Source organism: Plectrocnemia conspersa, unplaced genomic scaffold (genome assembly GCF_051122295.1).
Source record: "Plectrocnemia conspersa isolate PC_06_02 unplaced genomic scaffold, ASM5112229v1 ptg000002l, whole genome shotgun sequence".
In the NCBI taxonomy this organism is placed as follows: Eukaryota; Metazoa; Arthropoda; class Insecta; order Trichoptera; family Polycentropodidae; genus Plectrocnemia; species Plectrocnemia conspersa.
This window is the reverse complement of record NW_028277166.1, coordinates 9,722,916-9,739,177: the sequence shown is the minus strand read 5'-3', so window position 1 is coordinate 9,739,177 and position 16,262 is coordinate 9,722,916. Positions and strand designations below refer to the sequence as shown.

At 33.2% G+C, this 16,262-nt stretch overlaps 2 protein-coding genes across 3 annotated transcripts; both read right to left on the bottom strand.

Moving 5' to 3' along the window:
- Positions 1–271: 271 nt before the first annotated feature.
- On the bottom strand, positions 272–1,828 carry LOC148237569 (uncharacterized). Its single transcript, XM_088181355.1, has 4 exons — positions 1,698–1,828; positions 939–1,274; positions 680–868; positions 272–282 (listed from the first exon to the last, which is right to left on the bottom strand). Exons 1-4 carry the CDS (start codon positions 1,735–1,737, stop codon positions 272–274), a joined length of 576 nt encoding a protein of 191 aa, XP_088037481.1. The 5' UTR covers positions 1,738–1,828.
- Positions 1,829–4,962: 3,134 nt separating this feature from the next.
- Snrk (SNF related kinase) lies at positions 4,963–15,258 on the bottom strand. 2 transcript variants are annotated; one of them, XM_088205627.1, is made up of 9 exons: positions 15,199–15,258; positions 14,624–14,850; positions 11,098–11,303; positions 10,691–11,026; positions 10,308–10,622; positions 10,077–10,248; positions 9,769–9,963; positions 8,690–9,709; positions 4,963–8,589 (listed from the first exon to the last, which is right to left on the bottom strand). In XM_088205627.1, the coding sequence occupies exons 2-9, from the start codon at positions 14,837–14,839 to the stop codon at positions 8,521–8,523; spliced, it is 2,529 nt and encodes an 842-aa protein (XP_088061753.1). In that variant the 5' UTR covers positions 14,840–14,850; positions 15,199–15,258; the 3' UTR covers positions 4,963–8,520. The 2 variants fall into 2 exon arrangements, with proteins under 2 accessions (XP_088061753.1, XP_088061752.1); XM_088205626.1 differs by having other exon boundaries at positions 4,963–9,709.
- Positions 15,259–16,262: the final 1,004 nt, after the last annotated feature.

Here is a 16,262-nt window from a genome sequence, read left to right as displayed (position 1 = left end):
TTATTACCCAGCCTTATCGCTTGTATTTCTTTTGTCGGCTGCTGTGATTCAATGATACAATCCCTTAATTATTTACATTAAGTAGACAAATATTATTCATAAAGCTTATAAAAAGTATTTAACATAAATTAATATTACTTATTCACAGTTATTAGTGATAAACTACCACTTAAAGGTTTGAGATGTTTGTATGTAGTAGAACAATCTTTTACAGCTCATTGGGTAAATTACAATCTTAAAAATTGGTATTTTTTCAACTAGTGTTTCTCGACTATGTAGATGCTAAAATGGTATAAACGATTAAAATTAAAATATCAAACGCAGGAAATAAAAAGTAAAATACTTGAAATACATATATTAAGAAAAGATTATATGATAATATTATATCAGTTACACATGTTACTTAAACTTATACTTAAAACAAACGTTACTTAAACTTATATTTAAATATAAAACACACTTTCTACCACCAATAAATAGTAATAGAACATTATAAACTATCTTTTTTAAAATACATAACTTTTGACTCTAATTTATATAAATATATTAATATTGGCAAAAATAAGCTACAATATTAAATGTGTAACTATAAAAACGTCAATATATTATATATCGATTGGTTTTTCAGATTTTATTACTATATATCTACAAATACTTTCAGAATAAAACTCATCATTACGAGCTTTGACGAAAATATCTTTTTCATCATTCACTCCAGTGTCAATTGATATTTGGTTTCTTTTTTTATTTGGATATTTAATAACAATTTTACCTATCAAAACTTGTACGGTAATGAGGGAAAACTCATCTGATATCTTGTTTTTTATAAATTTGTAACAATTATCCAAGTTGCTTGTGAAGTAAATGCCTAAAAATATTATCAATAATTAAGCACATTAAAAAAAAAAACAGAAAATATCTGAAGTTCCTATACTTACCGCAACCATAGCGACGTCGAGTTTTAATGCTTTTACTATAATCGTAGTTGTTCAGCAAAATACTACAGACATTGGACGACGGAGTGATATGATATGCTGTAATAACTTTATATTGACCTTGATAGGTAATTTCATATTGTTTCTTCATCAGCATGAATGCAGCGTAAGTAAATGGATTATGACTCTGCACATTTTCTCTGAACTGCAAGCTCTCGTGTACTTCAATAATATCTCCCAGATACGGCTTTATTTCCATCTTAAAAGCCTTACCGTATTGTTTATTGATGAAATGTGTAAGAGAATCTTTTGAAGCCTCTTTACCCAGGCTAAGAATATCTAATAAAAGAGTGAGAGAATTAATGTATAATAATGAATTTGCCAATTTACCATATACAATACATGTTTATTTTTTTTAAATTTGATTTTATATCAAATCAATATTTTAATACAAGTAATTTATTGACAATATTTTTATGTATTATAGTTAATTTTGTGTATTTTTAATACCTGAACATTTAAAGTAAAGTTTATGTTTATTATTATTTTCTACTTTTACAACAATTCAAAATAATCCACTGCCAGTATTTGAGTATTGAATTTTTAAAATACTAAAATACCTTGAAAATATTATGAGATATTGCAATCCAAACAATTACACTCACCATATCCTTCTAATTGCATCTTTTCGAAAGTTCATAAATATATAATATATGAATCTCTTCTTAGTTAAAATGTAAAACATAAAAAAGTAACACTCACCAAACATCTTTTGCTGTTGTGGTAAATTCATACATGCCATGTTTTACACAATAAATTCCAAAAACCCTTGCCGTTCCACCAAACCGTTCACATACAAATTTTGCTTCTTTTCTATGTAGTTTCCACAGCTACAAAAACCAATACATTGATGATTATTATATATTAGTGTTTTAGATTTTTCATGACTCGCAATGCAACTTAACTAAAACTAATTTTAGCTCCCAAATTGGGAGCTAAAAATAAAGGCATCCGTATATTAGCATGACTGGTTCTAATAGTGCAGATTCTAATTAGTGCTTTAAAAATTACAATTGTTGTTTAGACGTCAACACCAATTAACTTTGATTACGAAATGGATAACAACGTGCTTCATCGCACGGAAATGGTAACCAATTTGGGTGTTATATATAAGGAGAACTACAGATTCCATCAGCATATAGACGACATATGCAATAAAGCCCGTTAAATGTTGGGTTTTGTCTTCCGATACATGTATCAATTGAAAAGCTTGAGGGATCTGTGGCCATGTATAATCACCTAGTGCGCAGAACCCTTGAGCATGCTTCTCTAGTCTGGATGCTAAATAATAATGCAACCAAATCCCTTTTAACAGAGAAGTGATAACTGTTTTTGCGCCTTCTTGTTGACCAAAATTCGATTTGAATATACTTTGACCAATACTCTCATGTCAGATGTTTTTGACACCTTCAACTTGATTTTAAAATAAGTTTTTGTTTGCTTTTATTTAAAACGCGTATTCTCAGTATGTTTGTTAGTTGTATTGAACTATCCATTGTAATAATTATAAAGCACAAAATAAAAATAAAAATAACAAGTGATAAACTCAAAACACAATATGCAACTGATGAATTTACAAAATGCACCCATGATCTGTTTCTTCAATATATATTCGAATATATATTCGAATTTCGTCGCTTAATATTCCGAAAAACATAACCTAATGATCCGATTTTTTCTTAAATAGTGAAGTCGGATCCGTCAATTTTCGCCAAAGAGTAATAGTTTAAGTCATATATGGTTACTTCATTAAAATGAGTCACAATCGAATATATTAAAAATAATTCATACTATATTATTAGCTAACAACAGCTATTTCTAAATAGATATATAAGCTAAATTACTAAAATATTACATTAAGTACGTAAAGGATACTAAAACAAATATTTAATTCTAGACCTTTATATAGATGTATGATTTAATTTAAAAAATCACAAAACAATCGGATACTTGATTCCAAAAACATAATAAAATCATTAATTACCTAACTTACGATAGCAATGGTAATTTTATGGACACAATTCCAATAGCAGCTGCTTGTGGACCTATTTTTAGTAAACTGAAACTTATCTTATAATAAAGATGTTTTTCAACCGTGTGTCATCTTGATTTTATGACCATTTGAATTCCATTACATGGTTATCTCTCAGAGATATATATATCAATTATAACAATATGTTTTAACATAATTGACTATTCAGATTGTAAGAAATTTATTTTAATCTCTAGATAAACGCACTTAAAAACATTGGAATATTTATATTATCACTTATAATATTGAAATCTTCGATTACTCATGATTGTTATTGACATTTTTTGTGCTTCATTACATCGTTTGAAATAAATATAAATATATATGTATGTATCAGTGGCGTGCGGTGATTTTTGAAATTTTATATTTTAAAATTTCAAATAAAGAAAATAAATTTTAAACTATATTTTAAAATTTATTTTCTTTATTTGATAAATAAATTATGTATTTAATTTTTTTAAATTAATTTTATTCGACGCTCCTTACCGCATAATATAATATATTGTCTAAAAGTTATTTTTCGATGGATATTAAAGCAAGAACTGACAATCTATTCTACACTACCTATTACTACTGTAAACACGAGCACGAGTAATGGCTGAAATTCTAGTGCGCATGCGCGACCAATTCAATTCCCGATAAGCAATTCATGACGCACGGGTATTGACTACACAAGACAGCTGGCCAGCCAGCCTGCCCGCGTTACGGTCGGCTTCAGCCGCTCTCTCGGTATGGTAGTCTGTAGCCGATTTTTTGAGCGATTACGTTTCATAATTACATAAATTAAAAAAATGAATAAATGACAAAAATACTTAATTTTTAGAATCGTTTTACAATCTCGAGGCATGAGCCGCATCTACCGCATGTATGGACTGCAGCCACGGGTATGTATATATAGAGCGAATTTAAATATCACGGTTTAAGCCCCACAATAATTATGAAGTTTTCATTTTGTCTTGGAAATCGAAAGATTTATAGATAATTAATATTCAGATTAGGTATACTTAATTTCAATGATAAGTATAGAGACATGATTAGTGCAGTGGAGACCCGTGAGAAATTGTAGTGGAGTGGCTACAGCAATAAAAGTTAACCATTTGAATGCCGCAAGGACGCCGGTGTCCACCTACGAACAACAAAATGAATGCCGTTAGGACGCGGGTGTCCGTTCCTAGCTTTGTATTTTTTTGTAAAATTATGAAATATTTCTTTTGATACTTTTTGTGTACATACTTGTATAAACTAGATTTTATTTTGTCCCGCAGCCCATAAAGACGAACCGCCACTGGATCATCGATTATTTCATATTTTTGAGACACCTCTGGTTGTTATCGTGTCCTTTATTTTTATTTTATTAAAATAAAGTAATTCTTCTAAAGTTACTATCAGAGAAGTAATTTAGGGGGCAGGTGGAGGCACTTCCCCCCTCCCCATTTAATTAGTCGCCGCAGTTGGCCGACACGATTTTATTGTGTTTGATGTGGATTTTTGATTTCAGAGAAGGGATAATTGTTTTAGATGCAATGGTATTTTAAAAAAATCTTTCAAAAACTGTTTTATGCCATTGTCATACTAACGGGGTAAGAAGTTCACAAATTAATTTACTTTTTCGAGCATCATGACGTCAACAGCGACCTATGTTAGCATTTATTTTATATAATAACGAACAACCATATATCGTTGTTTAGTATCCAAAGGGTTAAACAAAGCACCCTATTCTACAAACGAAGATCATAAAATGACATTGTATTTTTTTTTCAGGGTGACCAAGACATTAATTATACAATAAATTTAATTTGACCCACAATAGTTGTTAAAATTATTATTTGAAAAAAATAAAAACACATTTTAAATGTAAGTTAATTCGGTTTTAATTTTGATATGGGATCATGGTATTATTTTTTCAGGATGTGTATAAATTCAAGAACAATCATATGTTTTTAATGGTTGTTTATTAATGTTTTATTTCCCCAGTTACATATAACCTATAAACAAAAAAATAACACAAGAAAGAAATGATTAATCACATTCTTGTATAATTTTTTTGTACATTAATACACTGTAAATTCAACAATACACAAAACGTAGTCATTATAGTAAGCAATCTCTTATAAAGTTATTTTGTGAAATGTTTTACAAGACCAGCTTGCAATTTAACATCATATATTTATATTTATTTTTACTACATCGAGAAATATAATATATAAATACATCAAACCGAAACACATAAATTTTATTACATTTTTTTTCACATTTTCCAATACACATGAACATTTATAAATCATAAGAAAATCTCGAGATAGAACCGTCAATATGTAAATTAAAAAAGTTTATTTTAATTAAATAGTCTAACATCCATAAATCAAAATTTACATCTCGAGATCTAGTTACATAGGGGTCGAGTATATTTACATTGTGACGGACACTCACTTACGCGATACAAAAAGGATAGTATTTAAAAAAAATCACATACAATAATTTACGTGATTCGTTATATAAGTCTCATCAACAGTCAAATTTAATGCTTGGTCAAAACAATTAATATGATTCGGATTAAATACGCGTATTATTATAAATCTATATAAGTTAAATACTTTGTGATTCGATATAAAAAAAATATACATACTTTAAACCGATTTGGCCTTCCGATCATTACAATAAATAAAATAAATAAAAATTCCAACTCACACAACATCACAAATTAATAAATTATAAATATAATCTAATAAGAAATTGCAATAGATCATCATTCAAACAATTCATGCATTCGTACAGTGGCTGACTTTTTATTCTGACTACAACAACAAAAAGTATTTCTAATGATTTTTTTAAAACACTTTCATGACTTTGATCTGATAAATAGATTACCAGCCACTGATATACATTTATGAGTCATTAGTTTAGTTTCATAAGATTCCAACTCCCAGGTTGTGCAGTTGCACTTTAATTGAATCATATCAATCCAAACTAATATTTGAAAAGTTGCACACATTATCTATTATTTTATAGCACGAAAAATGGAGATATGTTAATAATATGAATATGAGCAATATTTAAATGCACCATCATGATTTTGATCAGCGGCAGCTCTAAATATAAGCTGCAGAACTTCAGCACCTCTTATAAATAAAGTAATGAACAAAAAAGTCGGTCATTATAATAATAAAAATAAAACTGCCACTGATTTTAACCATAAAAAGTTAAAAAGGTTAAAACTTGACAGTCTTCAAACAGTCAATATATTAAATGCAACTTATACATTAACACTATAAATCAACGCAAAAAAATCGCATAAGTTCGTCGACATCGAATTTTCACAACAAAATAAATAACATAAAATAAATTAACAACAATTTAAATACTTCGTAGCTAAAGGCCGAGTTATAATATGAATAGGCGATTAATAATTAAAATGAAAGATTAACGCGTTAATGAGAAGTAGTAAAAGATACGTAATACAAACTGTCCACAAAGACAATCGTGTTTAATACTACAACATACACATATATAATAGATTTTTTCGTATAATAAACACACAGTGCACTCTTTCAAGTGACCAGACTCGAAGGATCGAAGATTTAAGATTAATTTTCAAAGCGGAAGTCGAGAGTATAAAAATATATCTTAAAAAAAAGACCAGAAGCTGCCTGACATAAACACAAAGAAACACAGTATAAAGGTTCATAATATCACAATTTTCAAAAGATCAGGAATGATGTTACACTCGGGAGTGTAAATCAGAGTCGAAATAACGTGTACATAATACATCATAACACTACGATACAATCATAGGCATACATTTTACGCGGTGTGCCCTTAATCTACAGGAAATACACATTCAAAACACTTCAAAATTTAATCGCACGGCCAAAATGTATTGTTGATTCGAGTTTAATCATTGAACTCTCTCTCTCTTTCTCTCTCACTCTTTCTCACATAATAAGCTGACTCTTACGTTGATAATATTGCTATTAAAAGTCGTTATTATATATTTATTCATTAAAAAAAAACCTTATACATATAAAATAGTATTAACGTCTAGTCAGTCACGATTACTGAGAGTAGTTAATTTGTGTCGTCGATCATCAGCGTACATTTTTTTCATAAAATCAGGCAGCAATAGCTCATTTGACCGCGGGTTAAATTATTCACTTCAACGAAAATGGTCCTCGGTGACTTAGGTATTATGTATACGTTTATAGGTATAGTGTTAGATAAATAAGACAATCAAACTCAATCTCTAAGCAGATAAACTTGGCTCAGATAAAAAGACTGGAAAGGCATATAAGTATTGCTTATGTAATCGATTATCACAAAGTGCTATATTATTATATATATTTTCCATTGCCGTTAATGGTTGGAAATCCTTGTATTAAAAACCTTTTAACAAAAAAAAGATATCTCATGTCATCTTATTCTTGCCAAGTCCGAACTGTTTGAATATTGAGTTTGAATGTGTCATTAATCTGACCATAAAAATATGTAGCACTAAGCAGTGGTGCAGTGTTAGTTAAGATTTTTGTTTAAGTTAAATTGATGCTATTATAAAGAATAAATATGAATTGTTGATCCCAGAATCTACTAACAAAAAAATGTTATAAAAACTACCGAAAGCGACAAAAATAAATTCGACGAGATGAAGCAGCGAGGAGTAGGGAGACCGTGTAGTTGGGCCAGCCCGCTACACTTGAGGTGGATGTCTTCAACACAGTGATGGTTTTAAACCAGTACTCCATTCTCCATTTCGCTGTCTTCGCTCGATCCAACAGTACAATGTTGCTCTGCTTCTATTGTTTTTTCGCTCACGGATTTAAAGAAGCTTTTGTACAGTCTGCTATCGATTAAATACTCGTTTCATCTATACAATGCTTCAGCGATATTAACCAGTCTATTGAATAAGCACTGCATCACTAATGCTTTTATATTCCTCTCATGTATACATAAAACTTGTTCGATTCAGATGCAGATACGATGCTAGTTTATCAATAAATTAGTTTATCAAAAAAGATAAATTACTACACCACCGGCGCTACGCCTATGAGAGTTTTGGCACCACCGAAATAATAACATTTCCCGCAAGCGAAAAGTACAAAGTAGTTAGTTGGAGTCCAGTGCGCTAGTTGACATCGAAAATGGTGACGTTAAACATTAGATACACGCTAAGAGTCAATTACACAACGTTATCGTAAATCTTCTTTATATCAAATAACATATTATTAGAATTTTTTCATTTAATGATAGGGGTTGCATCTTCCGTCGCCAATCAACAGAAGAAACTTAATAAACTCGATCATTAACACATCCCGCAACACTTGGAAGGGTCGCCCGAGTGGACCTGGCATACGTTGAAACCTTGCTGAGGCGACTTCAACTCGGCGCCGCACGGGGGCATGTCGGCCAGCAGCTTTATCCGCGCCATGTGCGGGTCTAAGACTATCGGCTTATCGCGGCACAGTTCGTTTACCAACAAAAGACTAGAGGCGCCCGCAGATGTTATTTTGTCGCGGACAATACTACCGCAGGACTGAGCCTTATACAACCGCCCCGATCGGCCCCACAGTCCTGGAAGAGGGAGACGAGGTAAACATAGCTTCTTGTGTACTTGAAAATACCTACTGAAGAGCCGCACTTTTTTAAAGCCATGCTTCTCGGCCACACTTACGATTTTGTGGCAGTTTTCCTTCTCTTCAGAGACGGCGGCGCGGACGTGGGTTCTCGCTGCGTTCACTTGCATCATTTTATCGGCGTTTTGAACGTCTGACGATACTTGCAGCGGCCGCTTGGCGAAGCTGTTTAAGAATCGAGTCGGATGAAAGAATCCTTTGTTGCGCTGCGGTTGAGCCGGCGCCGTGTCGGCTTCTTGCACTTCCGTTATCCGATTCAAAGATTGACTCTCTCGCAGGCGAGTCTCGCAAGCTCTTCGTCCGCCTCGATGACGGCGAGACAGACTACTGTTTCCGTTGTTTCCGGTGTCGCTGCTTTGATTTCCTCCACTGTCGTTACTACCTCCGGTGCTCGGCTGCACTACTCTACTCGAAGACGAGCCGCTTCCGGTACCCGTAGCGCCTGGTTCTTGAGAATCACTCGAATCGTCGTGAGAATCTCTTCTTTGCGGTAACGGTTTATGCGTCGGAGTGGTGAGATGTTTCGACGGACGTTTCTTTCGACTCTCAGAATCATCGTCGGACGCTTCGGATGAACTGCAACTAGTCGATCTATGTGTTTTATAGTATTTATTACGCCTCTGCTGGAAAGTGTTCTCTTCTGTTATCGGCACCGGTGCATTTTTTCTATCTTCGATGGTGTGCTTTAATGGTCGTACAGTCGGTGGCATCGTTTTATACAGAGGAGGAACACTTTCGAGCGATTGTGCAATACTAGTGCGAATAGGAATTGTTATAGTGGCCGCTTCGCTCAATGTCGTGGTCGGTACTGTATAATTGGATATGCAAGTGTTGGACACTTTATTTTTGACAACACTCGGAGGAGTTTTGACTATCTTTGGAATCGATAAAGGTATTGGAATATTATTATTTAGCGTTGTACACTGCTCTATCGCAGATTTCGGTCTGCTTTGATCTCCGACGGTGTTGTTCTTTTTACCGATAGACATCCAAGCAGTCGCCGTGCCTGTCCCAGGATTTCCTAACCGTTTTCTAGTATTTTCGTCTTCAATATTCACCTAAAAACAATAACGATAAAGTATTTTTTTATACATAAGCGAATCAATATGAATACTACCTTTGATATAGCTGATTCTATGTTTGAATGTGATTCAAGAGGAGCAACGTTCGATGCGGCAACATTTGGCAAATTACTGGGTAATCTTTCTTGTAAAGCAAGATGCAAACGACCTTCTGATCTAGATCCTCTCCGTGCACCATTACTATCCTCATCATCTTCTTCTTCACGGACAATACTGCATTTACGTATTCTCTGAATTCATAAAAAAAATTGCTGGATTATTTAATCAATTTTATAACCAAATCACAGTTAGTCCGTTCTTATACAAATAGTGTATGCATCGAACGTGTTAATTTTATAAATACCTGAGGTACATCTCCAGGAGTTCTCGGTATGGAAAGCAATAATCCTGGATTGGGTTGATTGGGTACTAATAATCTATTTGATTGCACATCATTCTTTTTAGAATTGTTCTTATTTATATTGATTAAGCTAACTCCCAGTGCTTCAGGCCTTTTTGCATTTGTAATTTTTTGTCTGAAAATATACACCTTTTAATAGTAACATAACTTATTAACATATTACATGAGACGTACCTGTAAGTACGCAATTTTCTCTCAGCTAATAAATAATACGTGGCGGTAATATGATTGTACTCGTTTTTCTCGATCGCTTCTAAAATTTGCTCCTTACTGGCTATATGACCGTTAACCATCTTTTGCACGACTAGAGTGTGGTCATCTTCGCTGAGCTGCTGTTTTGAAACTAAAGGTAAACTATCTTCAGCGGCACAATCCGGAGACTCACTATCTCGCGACAGAGTACTGCCAGCTTGCAACCAAAGATCTCCTGATATTTGTGTTAACGTTGCTCGTTTTTCCGGCTCTCGCACCAACATACGGCTGATTAATCTAAATAAACATACATTTTATTATTGTTCAAATGACCAATTTAATAATAGTATAGAGGCTTCACTCACTTTCTGCAGTCGGATGAGACATGTTGCGGAACTGTATATTTACAGTCCATAATCATGGTGAGCGTTTCGCTATCGTTAGCTTCGTGAAAAGGAGCATGACCGCAAACGAGCATGTATAATATGACCCCCAGAGACCATACGTCCACAGCCGGAGCGTCGTAAGAATCGCCCAACAAAATCTCCGGGGCCGAATAAGCGAGACTGCCGCATGACGTTTCTAATTTTTGACCGGGACAAAACTTATTGCTGAATCCAAAGTCGGTGAGTTTTACGATGCCTAATTTTTCAAAGAATACAACATTTTCCGGCTTCAAATCTCTGTGTACAACATGCAATCTGAAATGGACCATCATTAAAAAATGAATGAATTTCTTACGTGTATTATTTTAAGTAGCAAAGTAACAAACCTGTGACAGTAAGATATAGCTCTGACAATTTGTTTGAAATAATCCCTGGCAAGATTTTCGGAGAGGCCGGTATCGTGACGCAGGATGTAATCGTAGAGATCACCCCCATCGCCCAATTCCAATATCAAATAGAGTTTAGTTTGAGTGTCGATTACTTCATACAGTCGCACTACGTTGGGATGTTGAACCAATTTCATACATCGAACCTGAGATTTATAGAGATTAGATAAGCTTGTGATAAATAAAGCAAGTTCTTTATTTTCAAGTATTGTTTGGGTTGTTGTATAATCTGATTTGAACATAATACCATTGCTGTATCTGATATTTATTAATAACAAAAAATAATCACAAATTTTTCATGTTGCTTTAAAAATAATTAGGAAAATCTACTTTTTGCGACAACGATAAAATAACTCGATTTAAACGAAAAGTTACACGTATACTGTAGCTCATTTTTATCTAACATTTTTGTACGCGTTTGCTTTGATAAAATTTAGAAAAAAATATGATAAATAGTACTTTGTGCACATTTATTTAATAAACTTATATTTTTATAAATATTTTTTGTGTGGTAAATTAACAAGTAAAACAAAGTCCTACATTACACAAAACATATAATAACGTCAACGAAATCTCATAGGAACACCCAGCCACAATTAAGTCTCAAAACAAATTGATGAGTAATTTCTCGCCATTTAGGAAAAAAACACTTGCAACTAAGAATAAAACACATGTTTTTTTATAAGCGTTTGTCAAGAATTTTGTTTACAATACTATTCATTATGCTGAGAATTTTTATTACACTTTTATGTGTTACGGATATTACACCTTCCTAGAAATACACTTTAGAATTTTTTTGTAGTTTTTTTAATAAGCGCGTATGATATACTTACCTAACGAAAATATTAAAGAAAAGACACATTATAATTGTTTTTTCGAAATTTATACACACATTAGCTCATGTTTATGGCCTTTGTAAAGCTATATCAACGTGATTTTTTCTTTGCTTTATATCTTTGCTATATTACCAGTTCCTAGTGATTATTTAGTGGTTCATAACAACTGGTTCACGATAATATATCTCATTTTAAACTTTGTCAAGCTTTTATTGAATATAGACAATAAATGTTAAACAAACTGTCGATCCCTCACTATTGTGAGGTATCGCAGTTAGTGAGTGTATGGATACCAGACCCTCAACTTTTTGATCCCAACTGCCAGGGACATTATTTCAACCTTTTCCATGAGGTGGGCAAAATGTAGCCAGTCAGTGATCGTTTTTTTAATATTTCGATTTCATTAAAATTCATAGTATATATTAAATAACATGCATTTTTCTGGGCAAATTCAAGGGGGGATAAATGCCCCTACCTGCCCCTTTCCCTCTCAAATGATATCCCTGCAAACTGCTAATCAGATACATTGACTTATAAAAAGATTTATATTTGGCCTCCTGTGTCATGTGATTGACAATCGCCGTCCAGTCGCAAACTGATTGATGCATAAATTTAACATTACATCTAATGTAATTAGTCATTACAAGCATTAATGACTTCACTGTTATGGGTTGTGTGGCACATAAAAAAGTTCAGAAAAGTTTGGGCCACTTAAACTTTCATGCGCCTATGCTATACCACTTTGCCATAGAATTTCGCAAGAGAGACGGGTGAGTATATCCCCTTTTCTCTCGCATGGATTTGCTTGTACGTATGCGAGTGAGATGCACAAATGCGTGTGACAGAACAAGAGAGCTAGGGCAAGGTGCTTCACACTCTGACTCACGCATTAGACGGCGTTTCAATCGTGCATCAGTATTTGATTGCCTGTTGTCAAGAGAACTACGTTGAAGCACAGAATATTCCCGCGCTTCTCAATTATTTTTCGATTTAACAGGTATATTTAATATTTTTACTTCGTTAAATAATTTTAATATAAACTAACTTTAGTTTAAATAATATTTATAGCGAAGACTTAGACATAATGATTCAGATGAATCGGATCTAGAATTTCTCCCGGATAACGAATACGTGATTGAAATGTTCGAATCAGAATCAGACGAAGATTATTGCAATTACGAAGTAAGTACTTTTCAGATTTACATTTGAAATTATTCTTTATTATAAAAGCAGTAATAACAAATTTTCATTATTTATAATTCATATCAAATATGTCAGATTTATCGGTGTAATGAAAACACGGGACATCCGTATAATGTAAGTATGATATCAACATTTTGTTAGGATAAAAAAATATGACAAAAATACATTATTTTATAGGAAACTTTTTATACATCAAGGTCATGTCCTCTATCTTTGCCTTCAGATGATTCGCCCATTACTACCCGTAATATTGAACGAAGACATACGTGTAACTGTTTTATTTATCACAGAGCTGTGCGTCAAATGCGTAAAGTAGGGATTCCAATCCCGGGCCAAAATTTTAATCCCGGGATTTCGGTATTGCAATTAGTCGATCCCGGGATCCCGGGACCAGTCCCGGGATAATTTTCATGTTATTTTATCGATAAAAATAATTTAAAATGAATAATACAATATTTTTTTACATCCGTTTTTTATAACGTACAATGTATAAAGTACGTATAATTTTAGTCTTGGACTTAAAATAGAAAATAATATAATAAAAATAAAAAAGGGAAGGTCTTATTTATTTATTTGAGAAGATAAAAAATGAACTTTTGACAATGTATGTACATATGTACATTCATAGACACAATTAATGGAAAACATTATTTTGGAAAAAACTCACGAAGTAACATCAAAGCATCAAGCGTTTCATCATTTAGCCTTGATCTGATTTTGGTTCCTAAGCAGCCTGCAGCTGAAAAAGCACGTTCAGACTTACAGCCTCAAAGATTCACAGATGACACGTGCAACTCGCGCAAGTTTGTATACGAAATATAACGATTTTGTCAATAATAATTCGATTGTGCTTGATAAATCAATCAATCCAAAAAATTCGGGATTATGTTTTATAATCCCGGGACTCATCGGGTATTGAAAATCGTTCGGGATCCCGGGATTGGAATCCCTAGCGTAAAGTAATAAAATGTCGGAATCGCTCTCGGATAACATTTAAAAAATGTTTGATTTATTATTTTTGTATTATATATAGAGGTGTTTTATTTTAAGTAATTTAGGTTTTATTTTTATAGATATGTCTTTTTATTATTTATTTTTTAATATTGTTATTTGTAGAAAAATATAATATTTTATTGGGAACATTTGAGAAGCTGCGCGTGCTTGATGTAATCGGATATGAGTAGGAAATTTGTGTGCATGCGTAAACAATGACAAAAAGGCATAGTGTGGTGTTGTTCTACGCTTGATTAAAAATATTTCGGTCTCTTGACAGTTTAATGAGGTGAGCATGAAAAAGGAAGTATCGGTCAGTCTCGTCAAAATTAAAATAAATTTATTTATATCAAACATAAGCTATTCTATAAGTAGGTCCATAGTAAAACTGGTTAAAGATACACTCTTGGCAATTGCATACGGCGCATACTGACCTCTTGAAATAGATGTGCTCGCGATACATCGTCGAGTTTGGTCTTATCGATGACTTTAACGGCGACTTTTTCACCCGTGAATACATGGCGAGCGAGCTTCACGACCGCAAAATGACCACTTCCCAGTGTCTCCTCCAAGTCGTACAGGCCAGCGATCTTTCCTCCCGATCCTGGCCCTCCGATGCCGGATACGCTTGTGAGCCCACTTCGGTGCATTACGAACGACACTGGAATCATATTAACACATGATATAAACCAAATCTCTGTGCTGCATATGATCAAAATAATGGATGACAGCTTGTTATTCTTTTGAGAATACAAATAAAATGTGCAATCGACGTCAGCGTCGGCGCGGGCGACGTTAACGGCTATGTGGGAGTCTCGATTTAAACTCAAAGTCAAAGTGACAGATCGAAGGTGAGAACGAAAAGGGGCCCCGAGTCTAAGACACGCAGTCGTTAGGGCTCAAAATTATCTCAGCAACGGCGAGAGGGACATGAATGAATCGGTCAGTCGAACTGACGGGTTGCGAAGGGTCAAAGGTGAACGGAAGCGATGGGGGCGGAGACACTGACCGAAGATGCGCGGCCGGCACCCGCTGCCGCTCCCGGCCGGCCGCAGCCGAGCGTTCTACTGCCAACTTGAGCGATAAAAATTAAGCATAACAAACAAATTAATGACCATCGCTATAATAAAATTAAATAATGTATATTTTATTTATTATTTTTAATTTTTATATGAAATATTTAAAAAAATAATAAAATTATTTATAATAAAATAATAATAATAATTATCCAATTTGATTATAATGTCATTTAACATTATTTTAGTTCATTCAATTCGATACTTACAAAATATCGTAAATCTTATATCGCGTTATTTACAACGCAAGGTTATTACTATGCGCGAAATAATTTAACGATGACTCAGACCACAGAAACTCGACGTATTGATAGATTGATTAGTAAGATAATGCTTATTGAATACAGATTAATGAGTGTGCATATTTAAATAACAGTGGCTTAATATAAAGAAAAACGATAAGATAGTTCAGATTTTTACGGTTGTGTTACGGACCGTGATTGAAACGGAAAGTTCGTAAAAAGTAATCATAATTTTCAATAAAAGTAATTGTATATTTTTTCTTATTTCCAGTCAGGCTTGTTTTATTATTTGTTTTCATTATAGTGTCAATAAAATATGTTCGAATCCTTTTTTATACAAGTACAAACTAAATCAGAATGAGCACAGGCCATGAAAAATATAAATTTTGGATTTGCTGCGGGTACTGTTAGTCAAAGAAGAGGTTGGTTGTTATTGAATATTTAAAGAGTTACATGTTATTTATAAATACATATACTGTGCGAATGCGCCGGAGGTTGTCATTGGAGAGAATCCGTTACACCAGTGTTACCAGAGTGCCGCCAAGTTTTGCCAATAAATAAATCTAAATAAATACATATATAAATACAGCATTATATTTATTTTCATAAATATGCGGGATTTTTTAAATATTTTTTGCAAAAACCTTTTTATTATGTGTTAAAAATGCGTACTGCCGCAAGGTGAGTAGTGGTTTTTTGCAACAATAATTCTTTCAGTTGCTGGCACTGTGTAAACGGTAAGGCGCCAGTGAACT

Coding starts and splice junctions, on each gene's coding strand:
- LOC148237569 (XM_088181355.1), bottom strand. CDS start 1,737: ATGGCATGTATGAATTTACCACAACAGCAAAAGATGTTTG. Junction 1,275..1,697: donor ACAACAGCAAAAGATGTTTG/GTGAGTGTTACT, acceptor CTCTTTTATTAG/ATATTCTTAGCCTGGGTAAA. Junction 869..938: donor TCGACGTCGCTATGGTTGCG/GTAAGTATAGGA, acceptor TAATATTTTTAG/GCATTTACTTCACAAGCAAC.
- Snrk (XM_088205626.1), bottom strand. CDS start 14,839: ATGCACCGAAGTGGGCTCACAAGCGTATCCGGCATCGGAGGGCCAGGA. Junction 10,623..10,690: donor GTCTCATCCGACTGCAGAAA/GTGAGTGAAGCC, acceptor ATGTTTATTTAG/ATTAATCAGCCGTATGTTGG. Junction 9,964..10,076: donor CTCCTGGAGATGTACCTCAG/GTATTTATAAAA, acceptor TTATGAATTCAG/AGAATACGTAAATGCAGTAT.